This window comes from Triticum urartu, chromosome 7A, assembly GCF_056163025.1.
Source record: "Triticum urartu cultivar PI428250 chromosome 7A, HENAU_Tu73, whole genome shotgun sequence".
Taxonomy (NCBI): Eukaryota; Viridiplantae; Streptophyta; class Magnoliopsida; order Poales; family Poaceae; genus Triticum; species Triticum urartu.
The window spans coordinates 498254712-498274157 of record NC_141879.1 but is presented as its reverse complement, the minus strand read 5'-3'; the positions used below and the strand labels follow the sequence as shown (position 1 = coordinate 498274157).

The 19446-nt window shown below is 46.4% G+C and overlaps 1 protein-coding gene and 1 long non-coding RNA gene across 2 annotated transcripts; one reads left to right on the top strand and one right to left on the bottom strand.

Annotated features, from left to right (window-relative positions):
- Positions 1–47: 47 nt before the first annotated feature.
- Positions 48–4601, top strand: LOC125523396 (uncharacterized). Its single transcript, XR_007290211.2, has 3 exons — positions 48–1535; positions 1694–2054; positions 2151–4601. It is a non-coding gene; the product is annotated as an uncharacterized LOC125523396 (long non-coding RNA).
- Positions 4602–16764: 12163 nt separating this feature from the next.
- On the bottom strand, positions 16765–18961 carry LOC125523036 (large ribosomal subunit protein eL20z). The gene is made up of 4 exons (XM_048688072.2): positions 18660–18961; positions 18440–18560; positions 17856–17970; positions 16765–17055 (listed from the first exon to the last, which is right to left on the bottom strand). Exons 1-4 carry the CDS (start codon positions 18820–18822, stop codon positions 16993–16995), a joined length of 462 nt encoding a protein of 153 aa, XP_048544029.1. The 5' UTR covers positions 18823–18961; the 3' UTR covers positions 16765–16992.
- Positions 18962–19446: the final 485 nt, after the last annotated feature.

The following is a 19446-nucleotide window of genomic DNA, read 5'->3' as shown; positions in this document are numbered from 1 at the left end:
AAATATTGGCTGGAGATTGGTTGCTTGTCAATTTTCATTGCCAATCTCACAAGAAGTTGCCAAATGTTGGCAACTTTTGATTTTGCTAGATGTTGGCTTGCCAAATATTGGCAATACCAAATGTTGGTAGCAAACCAATTATGCTTTATGTGCTCTGGTCATCGTGTCAGAAAAAATACATCTTATATAAAGAAACGGAAGGAGTATTTGTAAGGGTTTTCTTTTAAAAAGAGTTGAGTGGATGCTAGAAATTCTATGGGAAATAGCACACAAAAAATTGTAGATTTTTTTATAAGATTCAGTCCTATGAATCAAACAACCAACATAAGAAAAAAACACAAAGATTATAATCCTTCAAATTCATATGAAAATCCTTTGAGTCAAAGGTACCTTTAGTTTCAAAGAAGAATAAGAAAAATCGGCCCACTCTCGCTCTATTTTTTACTAGCTACTAAGGCCCTTCATTATGTAGGGCAAAAGCGGAGCCAAATTTATTTTTGCTTCATTTGACACTGGTGCCTTTCATTGCCCAGCTGGTGCCATAGGAAAAAATTAGAGAATCGGAGCACCTAGTTGCTCCCATGCCCACTTCCTTCATGCAATGAAGTAGTAGTCCCTCCGTTAGAGATTCCAACAAGTGACTACATACGGAGCAAAATGAGTGAATCTACACTCTAAAATATGTCTACATACATTCATATGTTGTAGTCCATTTAAAATGTCATATATTTAGGAACGGAGGGAGTAGTATTTTAGCATTAATGTGTGAAGGAAAGGTGACTTTGTCAACCACTTTTTTATGCAATTGTGGGTCCTGCTTTTACACGTGCTGCAAGTACACATTGCTGGAGCGGTGCCAAATTATTTTCTCAGGTCATCGCTGATGATGTAGCAAGATTTTGAGATACTGGGCACCAATTACATAGTGGAAGGCTTAATTGCTCGTGTTTGTAACAGTGGTATATATATTCCAGTGGTTAACATCAATCATGTCCGACATATACCTTACGCCCACCATATTCTATATCTATACCAATATAAAAAGACCTAAAAGGGCAGATCCAACATATCTCAACCATCCGATCATGTTAATCCAACAACCCTTATTGTCCTGATGTTTAGCGACTAAACATGTTTAGCACTAATCAATCCCGATGATCCCCTTCCCTATGCGTACCTTTCGCACGAAAGGAACCACCCCCGCCGCATCGCATCGCCCCAATCGCGTCGCCACGCCCGCCCCCAACCATCGCGACCTGACCCGCCGCTCCTTCGCCGCCCAGTCGCTCCTTTGGCGTCCAGCCGCTCCACGCCGCGCCACCATCGCCTCCTAAACCGGCCGTTGGGGACGCCGTCGTTGGAGCAGTGACGGCGCGCGGCTGCCGCCTTTCCGCCGCCACAGCCTTCCCGCCTGCTGGACGGTAGTGACGCCGTCGCCGCCGCCTGGGGGCCCGGCCATCCGGGACGCCGCCGCCGCCTTCGAGCGTCTGCCATCGGTTCGTCGGTTCAGACCTCCCCGCAGCCGCAACCAACAGGTATTCATCCATTCAAACTCTATTTTCGGATACATGCTTCTTCATGTTCGTTTCAATGCACAATTTCAGCAAATCTGCTATCCAAAGTGATGGAACATATTTTACTTTGCATTGCCTGAACTTTTCTCACCATTATATGGATTTCACCTGTCAAGCAGATGGAACGTACTCATTTCGATGCTTCCCTGTCGTTGTCAGAGAATCAGGATCGTTCCGACGTTACGAACAATTCCACTTTAGAGAATCTCCACGCTAAAAAACTGTAGGGCGGCAACGGATAGTATGCCCGGATGTCTGATGACAAGAAGGCGGAATACCTCTAGAAACGGCGTCAGGCATGGGCTGAAAAAAGGCTGCAAGTCTTGCTAATGCCAACTGTCAGCAAGTATGTCAACAACATTTTTCATCATGTTTGTCTCTACAACGTTATGATGCATGTTCAACATGTATATGACATGCAAGCTCGAGAAAGATTTGTGCCCCCAAGTTATGTATCTGGACCCTCGAGTGAGATGATAGGTGTCTACTCAACCTACACTAATTTCATCTTTTATTATGATTGCATGTCCTTCCGGAGTTCATATACCTAATTGCCATGTTCATGTATGTTGCCAGATGAACCTTCTGAGAGGAAACGATGACATATGCGGGAACAATATGCAAACATGCCAAAGCATGACAAAGAAGTTGTCTTGTGTAGGAATCATGCATATAAGATAGGACGACGGCATACCACCCCATTATCCGAACAATCTTACATTGCCGATGTCGCGGGTGGGTCCAAATCGCACTCAACAAGTACACCTTCCATACCGACACAACCATATGGATATAGCTTCACTGGTATTTTTCAGTCCCCGTTGTTGTCCATTTACTAGCACTTTAGGTATGAAAGAACATGTTGTGCCCCCATGTTTGGTTTTGGTAATTGATGACAATCTCTATGGACTAATGGTTTCCTTGAGTTATATTTGAAGGTTTTGTCCATAGGCTTTTTTTGGAGTACATGTGTTGGTTTCAAGAAGAGTTTGTGTCGATCAAGGTGATATTCAAGGAATTACCTAAAGATTGGTCTTGTGAGAGGCTGATCAAGACTAAGTCAAAGAGTGAATCAAGTTGATCAACCCACAAAGCGTAGAAGATGTACCGAGAGGGATCAAGTGATCTCATGGTATGGTAAGAATTGTCAATTACGCTTTTGTGTACTAACCCATGGTCTTCGTGAGAGTTCTTTGTGGGGTTAGGTTGCGGTGTGCAAGTTCAAGTGGAGCATCATGAAGAGATCAAATGCTTGAAGCTTGTCGTCCTTTGTGGTGACAATGGACTTGTGAAGATGTGCGGAAGAGTGGCTCACCCATAGTGAAGTATGAGGGAGCAATCAACTAGTCTTCATTGAGTCAACACAATCAAGAAAGGTGGTCCAACTTGAGGGAGTCAAGATCGTCATCCTATCTCAAGTGGACCATGTGCAAGGCAAGGTTTGCCCTTGATAGGTTTTCTATTTTACCGGTCTCATGATGGTAGTTGGGAGACCGGGTTATAGGATCGATTGCCATATTATCAAGGGAGGCTCTCGATGAGTAGCTTGATCGTATCGTTCGTTGAGAGCTCAAACCATTGCATCCTTGCATTATCTTTCTTGGTTCTTGTTTGGTTCTCTTTGTGAGTCTTAAAGATTATGGTCATCTTGATGACAAGCTCAAGTTCATCGAAAACGGAGTTCACTCGCATCTTCTATGGTGTTTCGATGTTGGAGGTTTTGCCGGTTCTTCTCGGTTGGAGGTTTCACTCCTCTTTTTGTTAGGCATACTTCCCCTGCCTCTTCTTACTATAACCAGTCGCTATTTTGATGCTACTCGTTGTCTTGTTTCCAACAAGCTTGAGTTTGCTCAATTCGGAGCTCATATGCAGAAGTTATGGCAGTTCCTGTCTTCTTGAGAGTGGCTTTTGTCTGGTCCCAGCGGTAGTACCGCGAGCCCAAGCGGTAATACCGCTTGGAGCTCTCAGTCGTAGTACCGCTGCAGTGCCGCTCTTCTACCACCTTGATTTTGGGTCCTGCTCTTTTCGTGTCGGGTTTAGCAGTAGTTGCACGGCAGTAAGGCACGGTAGTACCGCTCCGGTCGGGCGGTAGTACCGCTTCTGCATTTCTACCATCGTACTCTGCTCTGCCCTGCCTCTTTTGGTCCCGTGTTCTGCTCCTCCAGCGGTAGTACCGATGGGGTGAGTGGTAGTACCGCTCATATGCGGTACTACCGCCCCAAGGTTCATGTTTTGTTGCTCCATTTCCTTGTTTCTTCCGCCCGAGCGGTAGTACCGCTCGTGTGCGGGCTGAGCACATAACGGTTGGATTTTCCCCCTCCTATATAAGGGGGTCTTCTTCCCCAATGAACCTTATCCTTTGGGCTCGTGTTCTTCCCCCATTGTTGACCTTCTTCGAGCTTGCTAACTCTCAATCCCTTCATGGATTCTTGCTGGTTTTTGAGGGAAAAGAGAGAGGAGATCTAGATCCATATTTCCACCAATCACTTTCTCCTCTATGTGAGGGGAACCTCTTGGATCTAGATCTTGGAGTTCTTTGTGTTCTCTTTCTTGTTCTTTCTCTCATTTTCCTCCCTAGCATTAGTTGCTTCAGTGGGATTTGAGAGAGAAGGACTTGGGCACTCCGTGTGCCCTTGCCATTGCATTTGGTGCGTCGGTTTGAGTTCTCCACGGTGATACGTGGAAGTTATAAGTTGAGAAGCTTATTACTCTTGGGTGCTTGGTGCCCTTGAGCTTGTTCCTCTTGGGTGCTTGGGCGCCCTAGACGGTTGAGGTCACCTCGGAGCCATATTCCATTGTGGTGAAGTTTCGTGGTGTCGTTGGGAAGTTAACCCCAACCTTTGTGGTGTTCGGAGCTCAATCATTGTGGTGTAAAGCTCCGAGCAAGCATCGGGGTCTCCAATTAGGCTGTGGAGATCGCCGCGAGCAATTTGACGGGTACCGGTGACCGCCCCCAAGGGTTGCCAAAGTGTACGGGTTCGGTGACCACCCCCAAGGGTTGTCATTTGTACGGGTTCGGTGACCGCCCTCAAGGGTCCCTTAGTGGAATCACGGCATCTTGCATTATGCGAGGGCGTGAGGCGATTACGGTGGCCCTAGTGGCTTTGATCAACTCATCAAAGCATATATTCCAACTCTGAGATGCTTGCACCAGTCCATAGATGGATCGCTGGAGCTTGCACATTTTGTTAACACCTTTAGGATTGATAAAACCTTCTGGTTGCATCATATACAACTCTTCTTTAAGAAATCCATTAAGGATTGCAGTTTTGTTATCCATTTGCCAGATTTCATAAAATGCGGCAATTGCTAACATGATTTGGACAGACTTTAAGCATCGATACGAGTGAGAAAATCTCATCGTAGTCAACACCTTGAACTTTGTCAAAAACCTTTTTCGACAAGTCTAGCTTTGTAGATAGTAATACTACTATCAGCGTCCGTCTTCTTCTTGAAGATCCATTTTTTTATGGCTTGCCGATCATCGGGCAAATCCATCAAAGTCCATACTTTGTTCTCATACATGGATCATATCTCAGATTTCATGGCCTCAAACCATTTCGCGGAATCTGGGCTCATCATCGCTTCCTCATAGTTCGTAGGTTCGTCATGGTCAAGTAACATGACCTCCAGAACAGGATTACCGTACCACTCTGGTGCGGATCTCACTCTGGTTTACCTACGAGTTTTGGTAGTAACTTGATCTGAAGTTACATGATCATCATCATTAGCTTCCTCACTAATTGGTGTAGTAGTCACAGGAACAGATTTCTGTGATGAACTACTTTCCAATAAGGGAGCATGTATAGTTACCTCATCAAGTTCTACTTTCCTCCCACTCACTTCTTTCGAGAGAAATTCCTTCTCTAGAAAGGATCCATTCAAAGCAACGAATATCTTGCCTTCGGATCTGTGATAGAAGGTGTACCCAACATTTTCTTTTGGGTATCCTATGAAGACGCACTTCTCCGATTTGGGTTTGAGCTTATCAGGTTGAAACTTTTTCACATAAGCATTGCAACCTCAAAATTTAAGAAACGACAGCTTAGGTTTCTTGCCAAACCATAGTTCATACGGTGTCGTTTCAACGGATTTAGATGGTGCCCTATTTAACGTGAATGCAGCTGTCTCTAATGCATAACCCCAAAACGATAGTGGTAGATCGGTAAGAGACATCATAGGTCGCACCATATCTAATAAAGTACGGTTATGACGTTCAGACACACCATTACATTGTGGTGTTCCAGGTGGCGTGAGTAGTGAAACTATTTCACATTGTTTTTAACTGAAGGCCAAACTCGTAACTCAAATACTCTTCTCTACGATCAGATCATAGAAACTTTATTTTCTTGTTACGATGATTTTTCACTTCACTCTGAAATTCTTTGAACTTTTCAAATGTTTCAGACTTATGTTTCATCAAGTAGATATACTCATGTCTGCTCAAATCATCTATGAAGATCAGAAAATAATGATACCTGTCGGGAGCCTCAATATTCATCGGACCACATACATCAGTATGTATGATTTCCAACAAATCTGTTGCTCGCTCTATTGTTCCGGAGAACGGAGTCTTTAGTCATCTTGCCCATAAGGCATGGTTCGCAAGCACCAAGTGATTCATAATCAAGTGATTCCAAAATCCCATCAGCATGGAGTTTCTTCATGCGCTTTACACCAATATGACCTAAACGGCAGTGCCACAAATAAGTTGCACTATCATTATTAACTTTGCATCTTTTTGGTTTCAATATTATGATTATGTGTATCACTACGATCGAGATCCAACGAACTATTTTCATTGGGTGTGTAACCATATAAGGTTTTATTCATGTAAACAGAATAACAATTTATTCTCTTTACTTAAATGAATAACCGTATTACGATAAACATGATCAAATCATATTCATGCTCAACGCAAACACCAAATAACACTTATTTAGGTTCAACACTAATCCCGGAATTATAGGGAGTGTGCGATGATGATCATATCAATCTTGGAACCACTTCCAACACACATCGTCACTTCATCCTTAACTAGCCTCTGTTTATTCTGCAACTCCCGTTTCGAGTTACTAATCTTAGCAACTGAACTAGTACCAAATACTGAGGGGTTGCTATAAACACTAGTAAAGTACACATCAATAACATGTATATCAAATATACTTATGTTCACTTTGCCATCCTTCTTATCCGCCAATCACTTGGGGTAGTTCCGCTTCCAGTGACCAGTCCCTTTGCAGTAGAAGCACTTAGTCTCAGGCTTAGGACTAGACTTGGGCTTCTTCACTTGAGCAGCAACTTGCTTGCCGTTCTTCTTGAAGTTCCCCTTCTTCCCTTTGCCCTTTTCTTGAAACTAGTGGTCTTTTCAACCATCAACACTTGATGTTTTTCTTGATTTCTACCTTCATAGATTTCATTATCATGAAAAGCTCGGGAGTCTTTTTCGTCATCCCTTGCATACTATAGTTCATTACGAAGTTCTACTAACTTGGTGATGGTGACTAGAGAATTCTGTCAATCACTATCTTATCTGGAAGATTAACTCCCACTTGATTCAAGCGATTTTAGTACTCAGACAATCTGAGAACATGCTCACTGCTTGAGCGATTCTCCTCCATCTTTTAGCTATAGAACTTGTTGGAGACTTCATATCTCTCAACTCGGGTATTTGCTTGAAATATTAACTTCAACTCCTGGAACATCTCATATGGTCCATGACGTTCAAAACGTCTTTGAAGTCCCGATTCTAAGCCGTTAAGCATGGTGCACTAAACTATCAAGTAGTCATCATATTGAGCTAGCCAAACGTTCATAACGTCTGCATCTGCTCCTGCAATAGGTCTGTCACCTAGCGGTGCATCAAGGACATAATTCTTCTGTGCAGCAATGAAGATAAACCTCAGATCACGGATCCAATCCGCATCATTGCTACTAACATCTTTCAACACAATTTTCTCTAGGAAGATATCAAAATAAACACAGGGAAGCAACAACGCGAGCTATTGATCTACAACATAATTTGCAAAATACTACCAGGACTAAGTTCATGATAAATTTAAGTTCAATTAATCATATTACTTAAGAACTCCCACTTAGATAGACATCCCTCTAATCCTCTAAGTGATCACGTGATCCAAATCAACTAAACCATGTCCGATCATCACGTGAGATGGAGCAGTTTCATTGGTGAACATCACTATGTTGATCATATCTACTATATGATTCACGCTCGACCTTTCGGTCTCCGTGTTCCGAGGCCATATCTGTATATGCTTGGCTCGTCAAGTATAACCTGAGTATTCCGCGTGTGCAACTGTTTTGCACCCGTTGTATTTGAACGTAGAGCCTATCACACCCGATCATCACGTGGTGTCTCAGCACGAAGAACTTTCGCAACGGTGCATACTCAGGGAGAACACTTCTTGATAATTAGTGAGAGATCATCTTAAAATGCTACCGTCAATCAAAGCAAGATAAGATGCATAAAAGATAAACATCACATGCAATCAATATAAGTGATATGATATGGCCATCATCATCTTGTGCTTGTGATCTCCATCTTCGAAGCACCGTCGTGATCACCATCGTCACCGGCGCGACACCTTGATCACCATCGTAGCATCGTTGTCGTCTCGCCAATCTTATGCTTCCACGACTATCGCTACCGCTTAGTGATAAAGTAAAGCATTACAGCGCAATTGCATTGCATACAATAAAGCGACAACCATATGGCTCCTGCCAGTTGCCGATAACTCGGTTACAAAACATGATCATCTCATACAATAAAATTTAGCATCATGTCTTGACCATATCACATCACAACATGCCCTGCAAAAACAAGTTAGACGTCCTCTACTTTGTTGTTGCAAGTTTTACGTGGCCGCTACGGGCTTAAGCAAGAACCAATCTTACCTACGCATCAAAACCACAACGATAGTTTGTCAAGTTGGTGCTGTTTTAACCTTCGCAAGGACCGGGCGTAGCCACACTCGGTTCAACTAAAGTTGGAGAAACTGACACCCGCCTGCCACCTATGTGCAAAGCACGTCGGGAGAACCGGTCTCGCGTAAGCGTACGCGTAATGTCGGTCCGGGCCGCTTCGTCCAACAATACCGCCGAACCAAAGTATGACATGCTGGTAAGCAGTATGACTTATATCGCCCACAACTCACTTGTGTTCTACTCGTGCATATAACATCAACACATAAAGCCTAGGCTCGGATGCCACTGTTGGGGAACGTAGTAATTTCAAAAAAAATTCCTACGCACACACAAGATCATGGTGATGCATAGCAACGAGAGGGGAGAGTGTGATCTACGCACCCTTGTAGACCGACAGCGGAAGCGTTAGCACAACGCGGTTGATGTAGTCGTACGTCTTCACGGCCCGACCGATCAAGCACCGAAACTACGGCACCTCCGAGTTCTAGCACACGTTCAGCTCGATGACGATCCCCGGACTCCGATCCAGCAAAGTGTCGGGGAAGAGTTCCGTCAGCACGACGGCGTGGTGACGATCTTGATGTTCTACCATCGCAGGGCTTCGCCTAAGCACCGCTACAATATTATCAAGGATTATGGTGGAAGGGGGCACCGCACACGGCTAAGAATATGATCACGTGGATCAACTTGTGTCTATGGGGTGCCCCCTGCCCCCGTATATAAAGGAGTGGAGGAGGGGAGGGCCGGCCCTCTCTATGGCGCGCCCTAGGGGAGTCCTACTCCCACCAGGAGTAGGATTCCCCCTTTCCTAGTCCAACTAGGAGTCCTTCCATGTAGTAGGAGTAGGAGTCAAGGCAAGGGAAAAGAGAAGAGAAGGAAGGAGGGGGCGCAGCCCTTTCCCCTAGTCCAATTCGGACTAGGCCTTGGGGGGGCGCCCAACCTCTCCTATCTCTTTCCCCTAAAGCCCAATAAGGCCCATATACTCCCCGGCGAATTCCCGTAACTCTCCGGTACTCCGAAAAATACTCGAATCACTCGGAACCTTTCCGATGTCCGAATATAGTCGTCCAATATATTGATTTTTACGTCTCGACCATTTCGAGACTCCTCGTCATGTCCCCGATCTCATCCGGGACTCCGAACTCCTTCGGTACATCAAAACTCATAAACTCATAATATAACTGTCATCGAAACCTTAAGCGTGCGGACCCTACGGGTTCGAGAACAATGTAGACATGACCGAGACACGTCTCCGGTCAATAACCAATAGCGGAACCTGGATGCTCATATTGGCTCCCACATATTCTACGAAGATCTTTATCGGTCAGACCGCATAACAACATACGTTGTTCCCTTTGTCATCGGTATGTTACTTGCCCGAGATTCGATCGTCGGTATCTCAATACCTAGTTCAATCTCGTTACCAGCAAGTCTCTTTACTCGTTTCGTAATACATCATCTCGCAACCAAGTCATTAGTTGCAATGCTTGCAAGGCTTATGTGATGTGCATTACCGAGAGGGCCCAGAGATACCTCTCCGACAATCGGAGTGACAAATCCTAATCTCGAAATACGCCAACCCAACATGTACCTTTGGAGACACCTGTAGAGCTCCTTTGTAATCACCCAGTTACGTTGTGACGTTTGGTAGCACACAAAGTGTTCCTCCGGCAAACGGGAGTTGCATAATCTCATAGTCATAGGAACATGTATAAGTCATGAAGAAAGCAATAGCAACATACTAAATGATCGGGTGCTAAGCTAATGGAATGGGTCATGTCAATCATATCATTCTCCTAATGATGTGATCCCATTAATCAAATAACAACACATGTCTATGGTTAGGAAACATAACCATCTTTGATTAACGAGCTAGTCAAGTAGAGGCATGCTAGTGACTTTTAGTTTGTCTATGCATTCACACAAGTATTATGTTTCCGGATAATACAATTCTAGCATGAATAATAAACATTTATCATGAAATAAGGAAATAAATAATAACTTTATTATTGCCTCTAGGGCATATTTCCTTCATGCACATATGACAAACAAATATGGTGATGCTGGGTCACCTTGACGAAGCCCTCTCGAAGGGGAAAACTGCTCAGTCAAATCACCATTCACCTTGATCTGATACCTCACTGTGGTTACGCAATTCATCACCAAATCAGTCCACCTCTCCCCAAAGCCAAGTTTGTGCAGCATAGCACGCAGGAAGTCCCATTCGACTCGATCATATGCTTTACTCATATCCGCTTTAACTGCAGCAACTCCATCATTACCATTTTTCTTGTTGAGCAAGAAGTGTGAGAGCTCGTAACCAATGAGGACATTATCCGTGATTAACCTCCCTGACACGCAGGCACTTTGGTTATCCGAGATGATCTATGGCAGAATCAACTATAGCCGGTTGGCCAAAACCTTGGAAACCAACTTATAAACCACATTACATAAACTGATTGGCCGCAAGTCTTTGATCCTGTTTGGGTTCTTCACTTTGGGGATAAGAACAACCACTGTATCATTCCACCCTTCCGGCATTGCGCCCCCATTTAGAACCGCCAAGACCTCCTCAACCACCTTGTCCCACATAAAATTCCAATGCCTCTTATACACGATGGAGGGCATACTGTCGGGGCCCGGCGCCTTGAGGTCTCCGATGTGATCAAGAGCTGCCTTGACCTCCTCCCTGGAGTACTCAGCCTCAAGAATGGCCCGCATGGCCGGGGTTACCCACGCTTGCACTTTGTCGATGAGTTCCGGCAACCGGTCACCGTGCCCCAACGTGAACAATTCCTGAAAAAACAAGCAAACATAGTTATTAAGCTCCTCTCCCTCCTTCACCTCCGAGTCGTCCTCCTTCCTCAACACTCTAACTCTGTTTGCCTTCTTCTTAGCAAACGCCATAGCCATGAAGTATTTTGTACTCCTATTACCCTTCTTCAACCATGTGACATGAGACCGTTGCTTGGCTTTGGTATTCCTCCTCTCTTCAATCTTTTCCACCCTACACCAAAGCTTCGCCTCCTCTCTAATTTTCTCTTCACTCACCAGAGCACGCATACACCTTTCTAGCTCCCGGCGTGCTTGTGAAAGGATCGATATGGTTGACTAGAGGGGGGGTGAATAGGCAACTAACAATTTTTAGCTTTTCTTTAACAATTTAAACTTTGCATCAAAGTAGGTTGTCTAGATATGCAACTAGGCGAGCAACCTATATGATGCAACAAGGATAGGAACACAAGCAAGCAAGATATATGAAACAAATAAGCTTGCACAAGTAAAGGCACGAGATAACCAAGAGTGGAGACGGTGGAGACGAGGATGTGTTGCCGAAGTTCCTTCCCTTTGAGAGGAAGTACGTCTCCGTTGGAGCGGTGTGGAGGCACAATGCTCACCAAGAAGCCACTAGGGCCACCGTATTCTCCTCATGCCCTCACACAATGCGAGATGCCGTGATTCCACTATTGGTGCCCTTGGAGGCGGCGACCGAACCTTTACAAACTAGGTTGGGGCAATCTCCACAACTCAATTGGAGGCTCCCAACGACACCACGAAGCTTCACCACAATGGACTATGGCTTCGCGGTGACCTCAATCGTCTAGGATGCTCAAACACCCAAAAGTAACAAGATCCGCAAGGGATTAGTGGGGGGAATCAAATATCTCTTGGTGGAAGTGTAGATCGAGGCCTTCTCAACCACTCCCGAGCAAATCAACAAGTTTGGTCGGCTAGGGAGTGAGATCGGGCGAAAATGGAGTTTAGAGCAATAATGGAGCTTAGGGGTGAAAGAGGTGAGTCAACGGGGAAGAAGGGGACCCCTTATATAGTGTGGGAAAAGGATCCAACCGTTACCCACCAACCAGCCTGCGGCCAGCGGTACTCCCGCAAGGCCGCGCGGTACTACTGTTTGCAACCAAGCGGTACTACCGCACGACTGTGTGGTACTACCGTGCCGACCCACGGTACTGCCGCAACCCCAGCGACAGTAAAGATAAACAGACGCGCAGGAGCTGGGGGCGGTACTTCCGCACGCGCGGTACTACCACGCCCCCATGCGGTACTACCGCAAGGCAAAAAACCCCAGCCAGGGGGAAGGGAACTTCCGCGCCTACTTCCGCAAAGAAACGGAAGTAGCAAAAACCCGACACAGCAGTACCGCCGAGGGGCGGTACTACTGCCTGACTGCATAGCGCGGTACTACCGCTCGGCGAAAACGGTACTACCACGGTAGGTGGGGATGTAAAAAATTGCATCCACCCCTACTACCGCAAAGGGGCGGCACTAGCCTGGTGGGCAGCGGTAGTGCGGCTCCAGGGGAGCGGTACTACTGTGGGCACCTGTGGTACTACCGCGCCACCGCGCGGTACTACCGCGGATGCCTACAGTACTACCGTTTTCCTGGGAGCGGTACTACCGCGACCAACCACAGCAGCCAGACAAGGGAGGCAAGAAAACGGAGGAAGCTCCAAGGAAAAAGGAGGGGATAAGAAGGAGACGTGTACGTGATGATTCCACCCAACCCTTTCCAACGCGGACCCCCTCTTAATAGTACGGCTTTCCTACGACTCAAATCCACCAAAAAGAAACGTAGAAAAGACGTTGTCTTCATCAGTCTTCGAGGGGCACCCAATCGTCTTGTGCCTAGTAATGAAGTGTCTGGAATACTCAAGGCACACGATTAGTCCGCAAATGCATTGTCATCAATCACCAAAACACTTAGGGATAGATATGCCCTTACAGCTTGCTTCAGCTTCTCCTCCAAGTCACCTGCCATTTCCTTCCCCCACTTAGACATACGCCCCGCCACTGACCTCAACGCTGTGGCAACACCACCTCTCCCTTCTAAGCATCCTTCTTCCCAAGCCCCTTGCACCTCCTCACTACATCCCTCCTCCTGTAGCCACCATGCTTCAAAACGGAATCCACGGTCTCCGCCCCGCTCCCTTCTATTTTCTTCCTGGGTGCAAACGATGACGGGCCTGTGGTCTGAGTGGCGGGGAGCCCCGTTGAGAACACTGAAGTTGGGGAACCAGTCACACCAGGAAGCATTCGGCGTGGCCCTATCAAGGCGCTCACAAATGTAGGTGCTAAGTTCCTTACTATGATTTCGCCAGGTGAATTTATCGCCCTCATACCCAATATCACTGAGCGCGCAAGATTCGAGGGCCTCTCTGAAGTTATCCAGCAGCCTTTGTGGTCGAACCGCACCCCCTATCTTCTCATCCAGTGACAATATCTCGTTGAACTCTCCTAGACAAAGCCACAGACGACCCCCTTGGTGTTGTTGACCCAGAACTCGTAGGGTTTTCTATGTCTGCACCTTCCGATCAGCCGCTGACTCTCCATATACCCCCGTAAGCCACCAGATTCTACCATCCTCCTCCTTCACGTCCACATCCACATGTCTTCTTCCGAACGATCGAAGCGTAATATCCACCTCGCGTCTCCAGAACAGCACCACCCCCTGCTTCGCCCTTCTGCACTCCATGCCGCCATATGAGGCAAACCCAACATCCAACGAAACCTTTCCAACTCCTTCTTCGACAGTTTTATCTCCGCCAAAAACAGTACATCGGGCACCTCCATCCTCCCCATCTCGAGGAGGCTACGAACTGCCGGGCCGTTCCCGAGTCCCCGACAGTTCCATCCGATTATTTTCATTGTGTTCGGCGGGGCTGCTCCTGCAGCCCGGCCGATAAAACGTTGATAGGCGAAACTGTCCTTGCATCCGTCTCCTCTCCCACCCCCTGCACTCCTTCCTCCTCACGACTCTTCTCCCCCACTTGCTCCACTCCCTCGTCCATCCTCCCCCTCTTCGAGCCCAGAACTGTCTCATTGTCCTGCCTCACCCTCCCCTCCGGCCGATCGCGCCCTTTCTTATGATATCGTTTACCAGTGTAATTCTTCTGTGGCTCAGCAGTCTCCTGATGCTGGGCTAACTGAGTGTTCTGTTTCTCCAGTGGCCTACCTTCCACCTTTCCATCTACATCCATGACTATTTCCTTCCCACCCTGACTCTAGGATGCATTGGAGGCATCTAACTTTCCTTGATCAGTAGGGTTTTCCTTGGACCCCCCCCAAGCATCAACTTCCTAGGGTTCCATGCCTTACTCGGTGGCGGTGCCAATTTGCTCGGGCTCGTCACCTCCTCCCCTCCCTCTGTTCCTCCTTTACTCCCATTGCCTGATTTCGATTCAGATTTTCTCCAGGTGAGGCTGTCACTCCCACTCCCCGACCGGCCCCCGGAGCGGCTGTACCCGTAGCTTCGGCCTCCACCAGAACCACGACCCCCCGATCTCCACGTACCCTCCTCAGTTCTCCCCCTCCTCTGCCCAAGATCAGCCTTGAGCCATCTGCCGAATTGTTGCTTCTCTCCCTTACTGGTTTTAATCAGGTAGTCCTTGTCCCCGTGTCCGATCATACCGCATGTGTAGCAGAAATCCGGTAAGAACTCATACTCAAACCTACACCAGTCCACATCTTCCTCATCTTCGGAACCGATAGGCTTCTCTCCTTTTCCGCCCCTACTCTCCTTCCGATCCGCACCATCGTCCAGGGTGAATCCCCTCATGATTGGTTTATCAATCCGCATCCGTACCTTGATTCAAAGGAATCTACCAATTGCACTTCCATCCGCTCCTGTATCCGCCTCCACAAATCTACCAATGGTGTTGCCAATGTCCTCCGCCGAATCCTCATTCATCATACCCAAAGGGAGGTTAAAAACCCTGACCCAGATCGGGATATCATTGAAGGCGTAGTCTTCGAGCCGCTTGCTAGGCACATATTCCTCCACCACCACCAGATCCTTGTCGAACATCCATGGTCCGTCCTCCACCGCTTTCCGCTTCCCCGATTCCTGGTGAAACGTGAAGAGGAATTTGTTTACCCCTATCTCCGTACAGGTGATCCCCTTGATCGGGCACCACACCTTCCCCAGGGTGAGCGAGATCGCGTCTGGATGGGCCAACTTCTCGGACATGATCTTCCCCACCGACTGGAACGCCACCTCTTTGCCCTTCTCCTTCGCCGAACACCGGATCTTCACCCCCTTCCTCTCCTCCTCCGAAAGCTTCAAACCCCGCATTAGCCTCGCCACCGACTGGAACGCCACCTCTTTGCCCTTCTCCTTCGCCGAACACCGGATCTTCACCCCCTTCCTCTCCTCCTCCGAAAGCTTCAAACCCCGCATTAGCCTCGCCACACCCTCCATCACTTCCTTCAAACCCCCTCTCTCCCTCCTAGGGTGGATTGTGTCTTACGACCACGCGCCCTAGGGAGCACGCAGAAGGCCTATGGTGGATGGGGAATGGGATCGGAGTCGGGAATCGCTCGCACGTAGGAGATGCCGGATGCCCGGCCGAGTAGTACATGACTTCTAGTAAGACAAGAAAAAGATAGTACTGATTTAATTTAGATCATTCCAAGCCAGGGGAGGGGTGTGGAGAGGAAAAATAAGATAGGGTGAACCGAAAAAAGACCAACATGGAGGGTCAAGCCAATCGATATAGGGTTTTTCTTGGGAGGGGGGGGGGGGGTGTTTGGGAACCAGCATGAAAGGGGTGATGGGAGGTGAGGAGAACGTACCAACTATGATTCAATATTAAAGAAATTACTGTTATTAAGTAAATACCCGTGCCAATGCACGGGGCTCAACCATTTTCCAACGCAACAAAAAAAAACTATACAAGACAAATCTTGATACAAAACAAAAAGACAAATAAGATTTTGTTTTGGATAAATCATATATTTTCTGTCATTGCTTAATTTGACAAAATAGCTATGTGTCCGTGATTTATCCGTTGAGTTATGAAATATAAAAAGATTGATTACTATTTATTTGTGAGGTAAATACACTGGGAATGCCTAAATAAAGTATCTCTACTTTTATTCCCGTGATGACTTTGGAACCATATGATTCCCCGACAACAAAGAAACATCGTCGTTTCCGGACAGAAGCAGCGTTTTTTTTAAGATACCCTTCTGTTCACAAATATAAGATGTAGTAATTATTTTTTCTAAATCGGATGAATATAGACACGTTTTAGTGTGTTTGTTCATTCATTTCAGTCATATGTAGTTCATATTAAAATATCCAAAACATCTAATATTTTTGTGAGGGGAGGGTGTACAAATTTCTATTAAAAATGTGTTTCACAATAAAAAATCACTCTTCAAAACAAACAATCTTGCTACCACAGTTACAACATACTACTATATCCCAGAAAATAAATTGCCGGACTAACAATTCAACACACAGATCACATATATACGCCCCTGTGAATGATATAGGATAATCGATTGTGTTATTCACATGGATGAACCGTATGGTACAACTATAGACATGACAAATATGGCGAGGAACATGTGGATTTGGATTGCCGACTTCCAGCATGACAGAATAAGGCCATTAAGAATCTGGATTGATGACTTCCAGGCTCCAGCGTCACCAGAAAGGACGCATTCGTTCTCAAAAAAAGAACGGACGCATTCTTACGCCATTGAGCATGAAAGGGACTACTGCAAAAATGCCCTGCAGGAGAATTTTTCGTTACAGCCAACAAAAACTGGAATTAGTTAAATGCACTACACAACATCAGGCATCGATCTCGATCTCAACAGTTTAATTGACCCAATTTCTTTGGCACAACTCCCTGTGTAACATTCAGGTCGAGAGGGGCACACTTTCTATTGCGACATGCCATTGTAGATGTACCATTGGACATAAACTAAACCAAAGGCATATACATCAAACCCATATGGTAAGCGAGGCTACTCGTTTGTTCTATGTTCATGTCTCATGCGACAATTTCTGATATTGTAGCTCGTAGCTCTGAATATTTATCTTCTCAAAAATGATGCAGCTCCATGTTATTTCAACTGTTCCAGCTGGGTTGGTTCTTGTTTCTAGGCATAATAACCAAGGGAACATATGCTAGCAAGTCAATATCCTAGCACAGATGTAGGACGTTGTGTTCATCGTTGCTTACTACTAACATTTGAAAACGGCCCTTAATGGATGATTTTTGTTGCACTTCTCAACCACAGCATGAGTAACTAACAAAAAAGTCAATGGTGTTAGTGGTATATTTTTTGAACTGAAGAAGAAGCACTTTTAATTTTTTTTCTTCTTTTTTGGAGATAGAAGCACTTTCAGTAACAGAAACAAAGATCACACAGCTTTATAAAATTAACTTTACAGGAAGCATTCGTGTAAGGAAACATTAATAAGTATCTAAGTGTTTTCAGTTCATTTTATATACAAAAGACAAACAACAGCGCACCGGAAGAAAATGCTAGTATGTGATAAGCTTTAGAAAATGGAGTACTTACAGCAACTGTGCAGGCAATCAATCCAGGCTTCTCCCGGTGATCCAAAGCAACAAAGAATAGAAGAAAAGCACCAATATACCAGGGAATTGCAGCCAAGAAGAACCCTAGTAAGAACCTTCAAAACAAAACCAACCTAAAGTCTTTAATATGGATTGACTGTGCTTTCATTTTAAATTTGCAGGTAAGAACAATGAACTTACACAAACTCCTTAATATGAATGTTATAACGATGCTAAAAGATGGCAGTTTACTAGATAGCAGCACAGTAGCACAACACATTCCAGAAGTAACCAAGCCAGTTTAGGACAATCCTCTTCTGCTGTATCAACTTATATCATAATCCAATTCCAGTACCATTTGATTGCAAATTCTCACTAGCAAGGATGGCATGTTTTGGACCTGGAACATATCCTCCAAATGCTGCTCACCCAATTTGTTAATGAAACAGTCACTCGTGCAATCCCCCATTCTTCACATACCAAGTAGCAACCAAGTGTCACATACTGTTACCTACTCAAGAGTTTCCTAACTTTGCCACATCGATCGCATTGGAGACAAACACCACCAAAAGGAAGGACACTTACAAAGCCCAGCCGACGCCGACGCCGCAGAACGGCAGCCGCGGCTCCCGGACTGGGAGGCCCTCCACCAAGACCTGCTGCTGGATGGTGCACGGGAAAGCAACAACGCCCTGAGCAGCGCGTCCTGCGCGCCAAGACATAGACGCACGCACACAGGGAGTCGTTTCAGTCTCCACGGAGACGGGCCGGAGCTGGAGGGTAGTGCGAGAGAAGGAGCGCTGACCTTTCAGGGAGGGGTCGTAGGCGGCTGCAGCGGCGGGCGGCGGCGGAGGAGGGGAGAAGGTGCCGTAGTGGTGGTGGTGGTATAGGGGAGGAGGGCTGGCGCCGGCGACGGGGAAGGCGGAAGGGAGCTTGGCGGTGGGGTCCCTGGTCTGTTGCATCGCCATGGACGAACGAATTTCGAGAGATCTCGAGGTGTGGTGGTGTGCGCTGTGTACTTCTGGAAGGGGAGAAAAATGTCGCCGGTTCTGGGGAAGAATATAAACGGTGGAGAGAAAGCGCGTCCGTCTATCGTGCGACAAACAGAGAGGTGGACTGAATACAATGTTTTGTTTTGGATGGGTGGATTAAACACACCAGGGTCTCCCTCAAAAAAAAAACCACCAGGGTCTTTTTTATTCGAATTCAAAGGATTTATGAAAATTTAGAGGATCTGATCAGTAAAAAAACGGAAATGCTTGCACTCAGCCGGCTGAAAACACGTCGCGCGTCAACTGCCTCATTTGCTGGATGTGTGTCCTATGGACTCCACTTTCTCTCTAGAAACACGAGTCTTCTCATGTTCACTTGTTCGTCCCGGTATCTCGCACTTTTATCCTCTTCTACAAACGCCGCTCCATTGCACCTCAACACATGCTACTTCGAACGAATAGGGACACGACACGGGGGAACGGCCTGCCGCCTGCCGAAGCTCTCATCGCCGAAGGCTCGTGTGCCGCTTCAAGGCGACGCCCTCATGGATGCAAGGGACATTGCGATGCCGCTACAAAAGGGGTTTCGTCGTGGCCTAG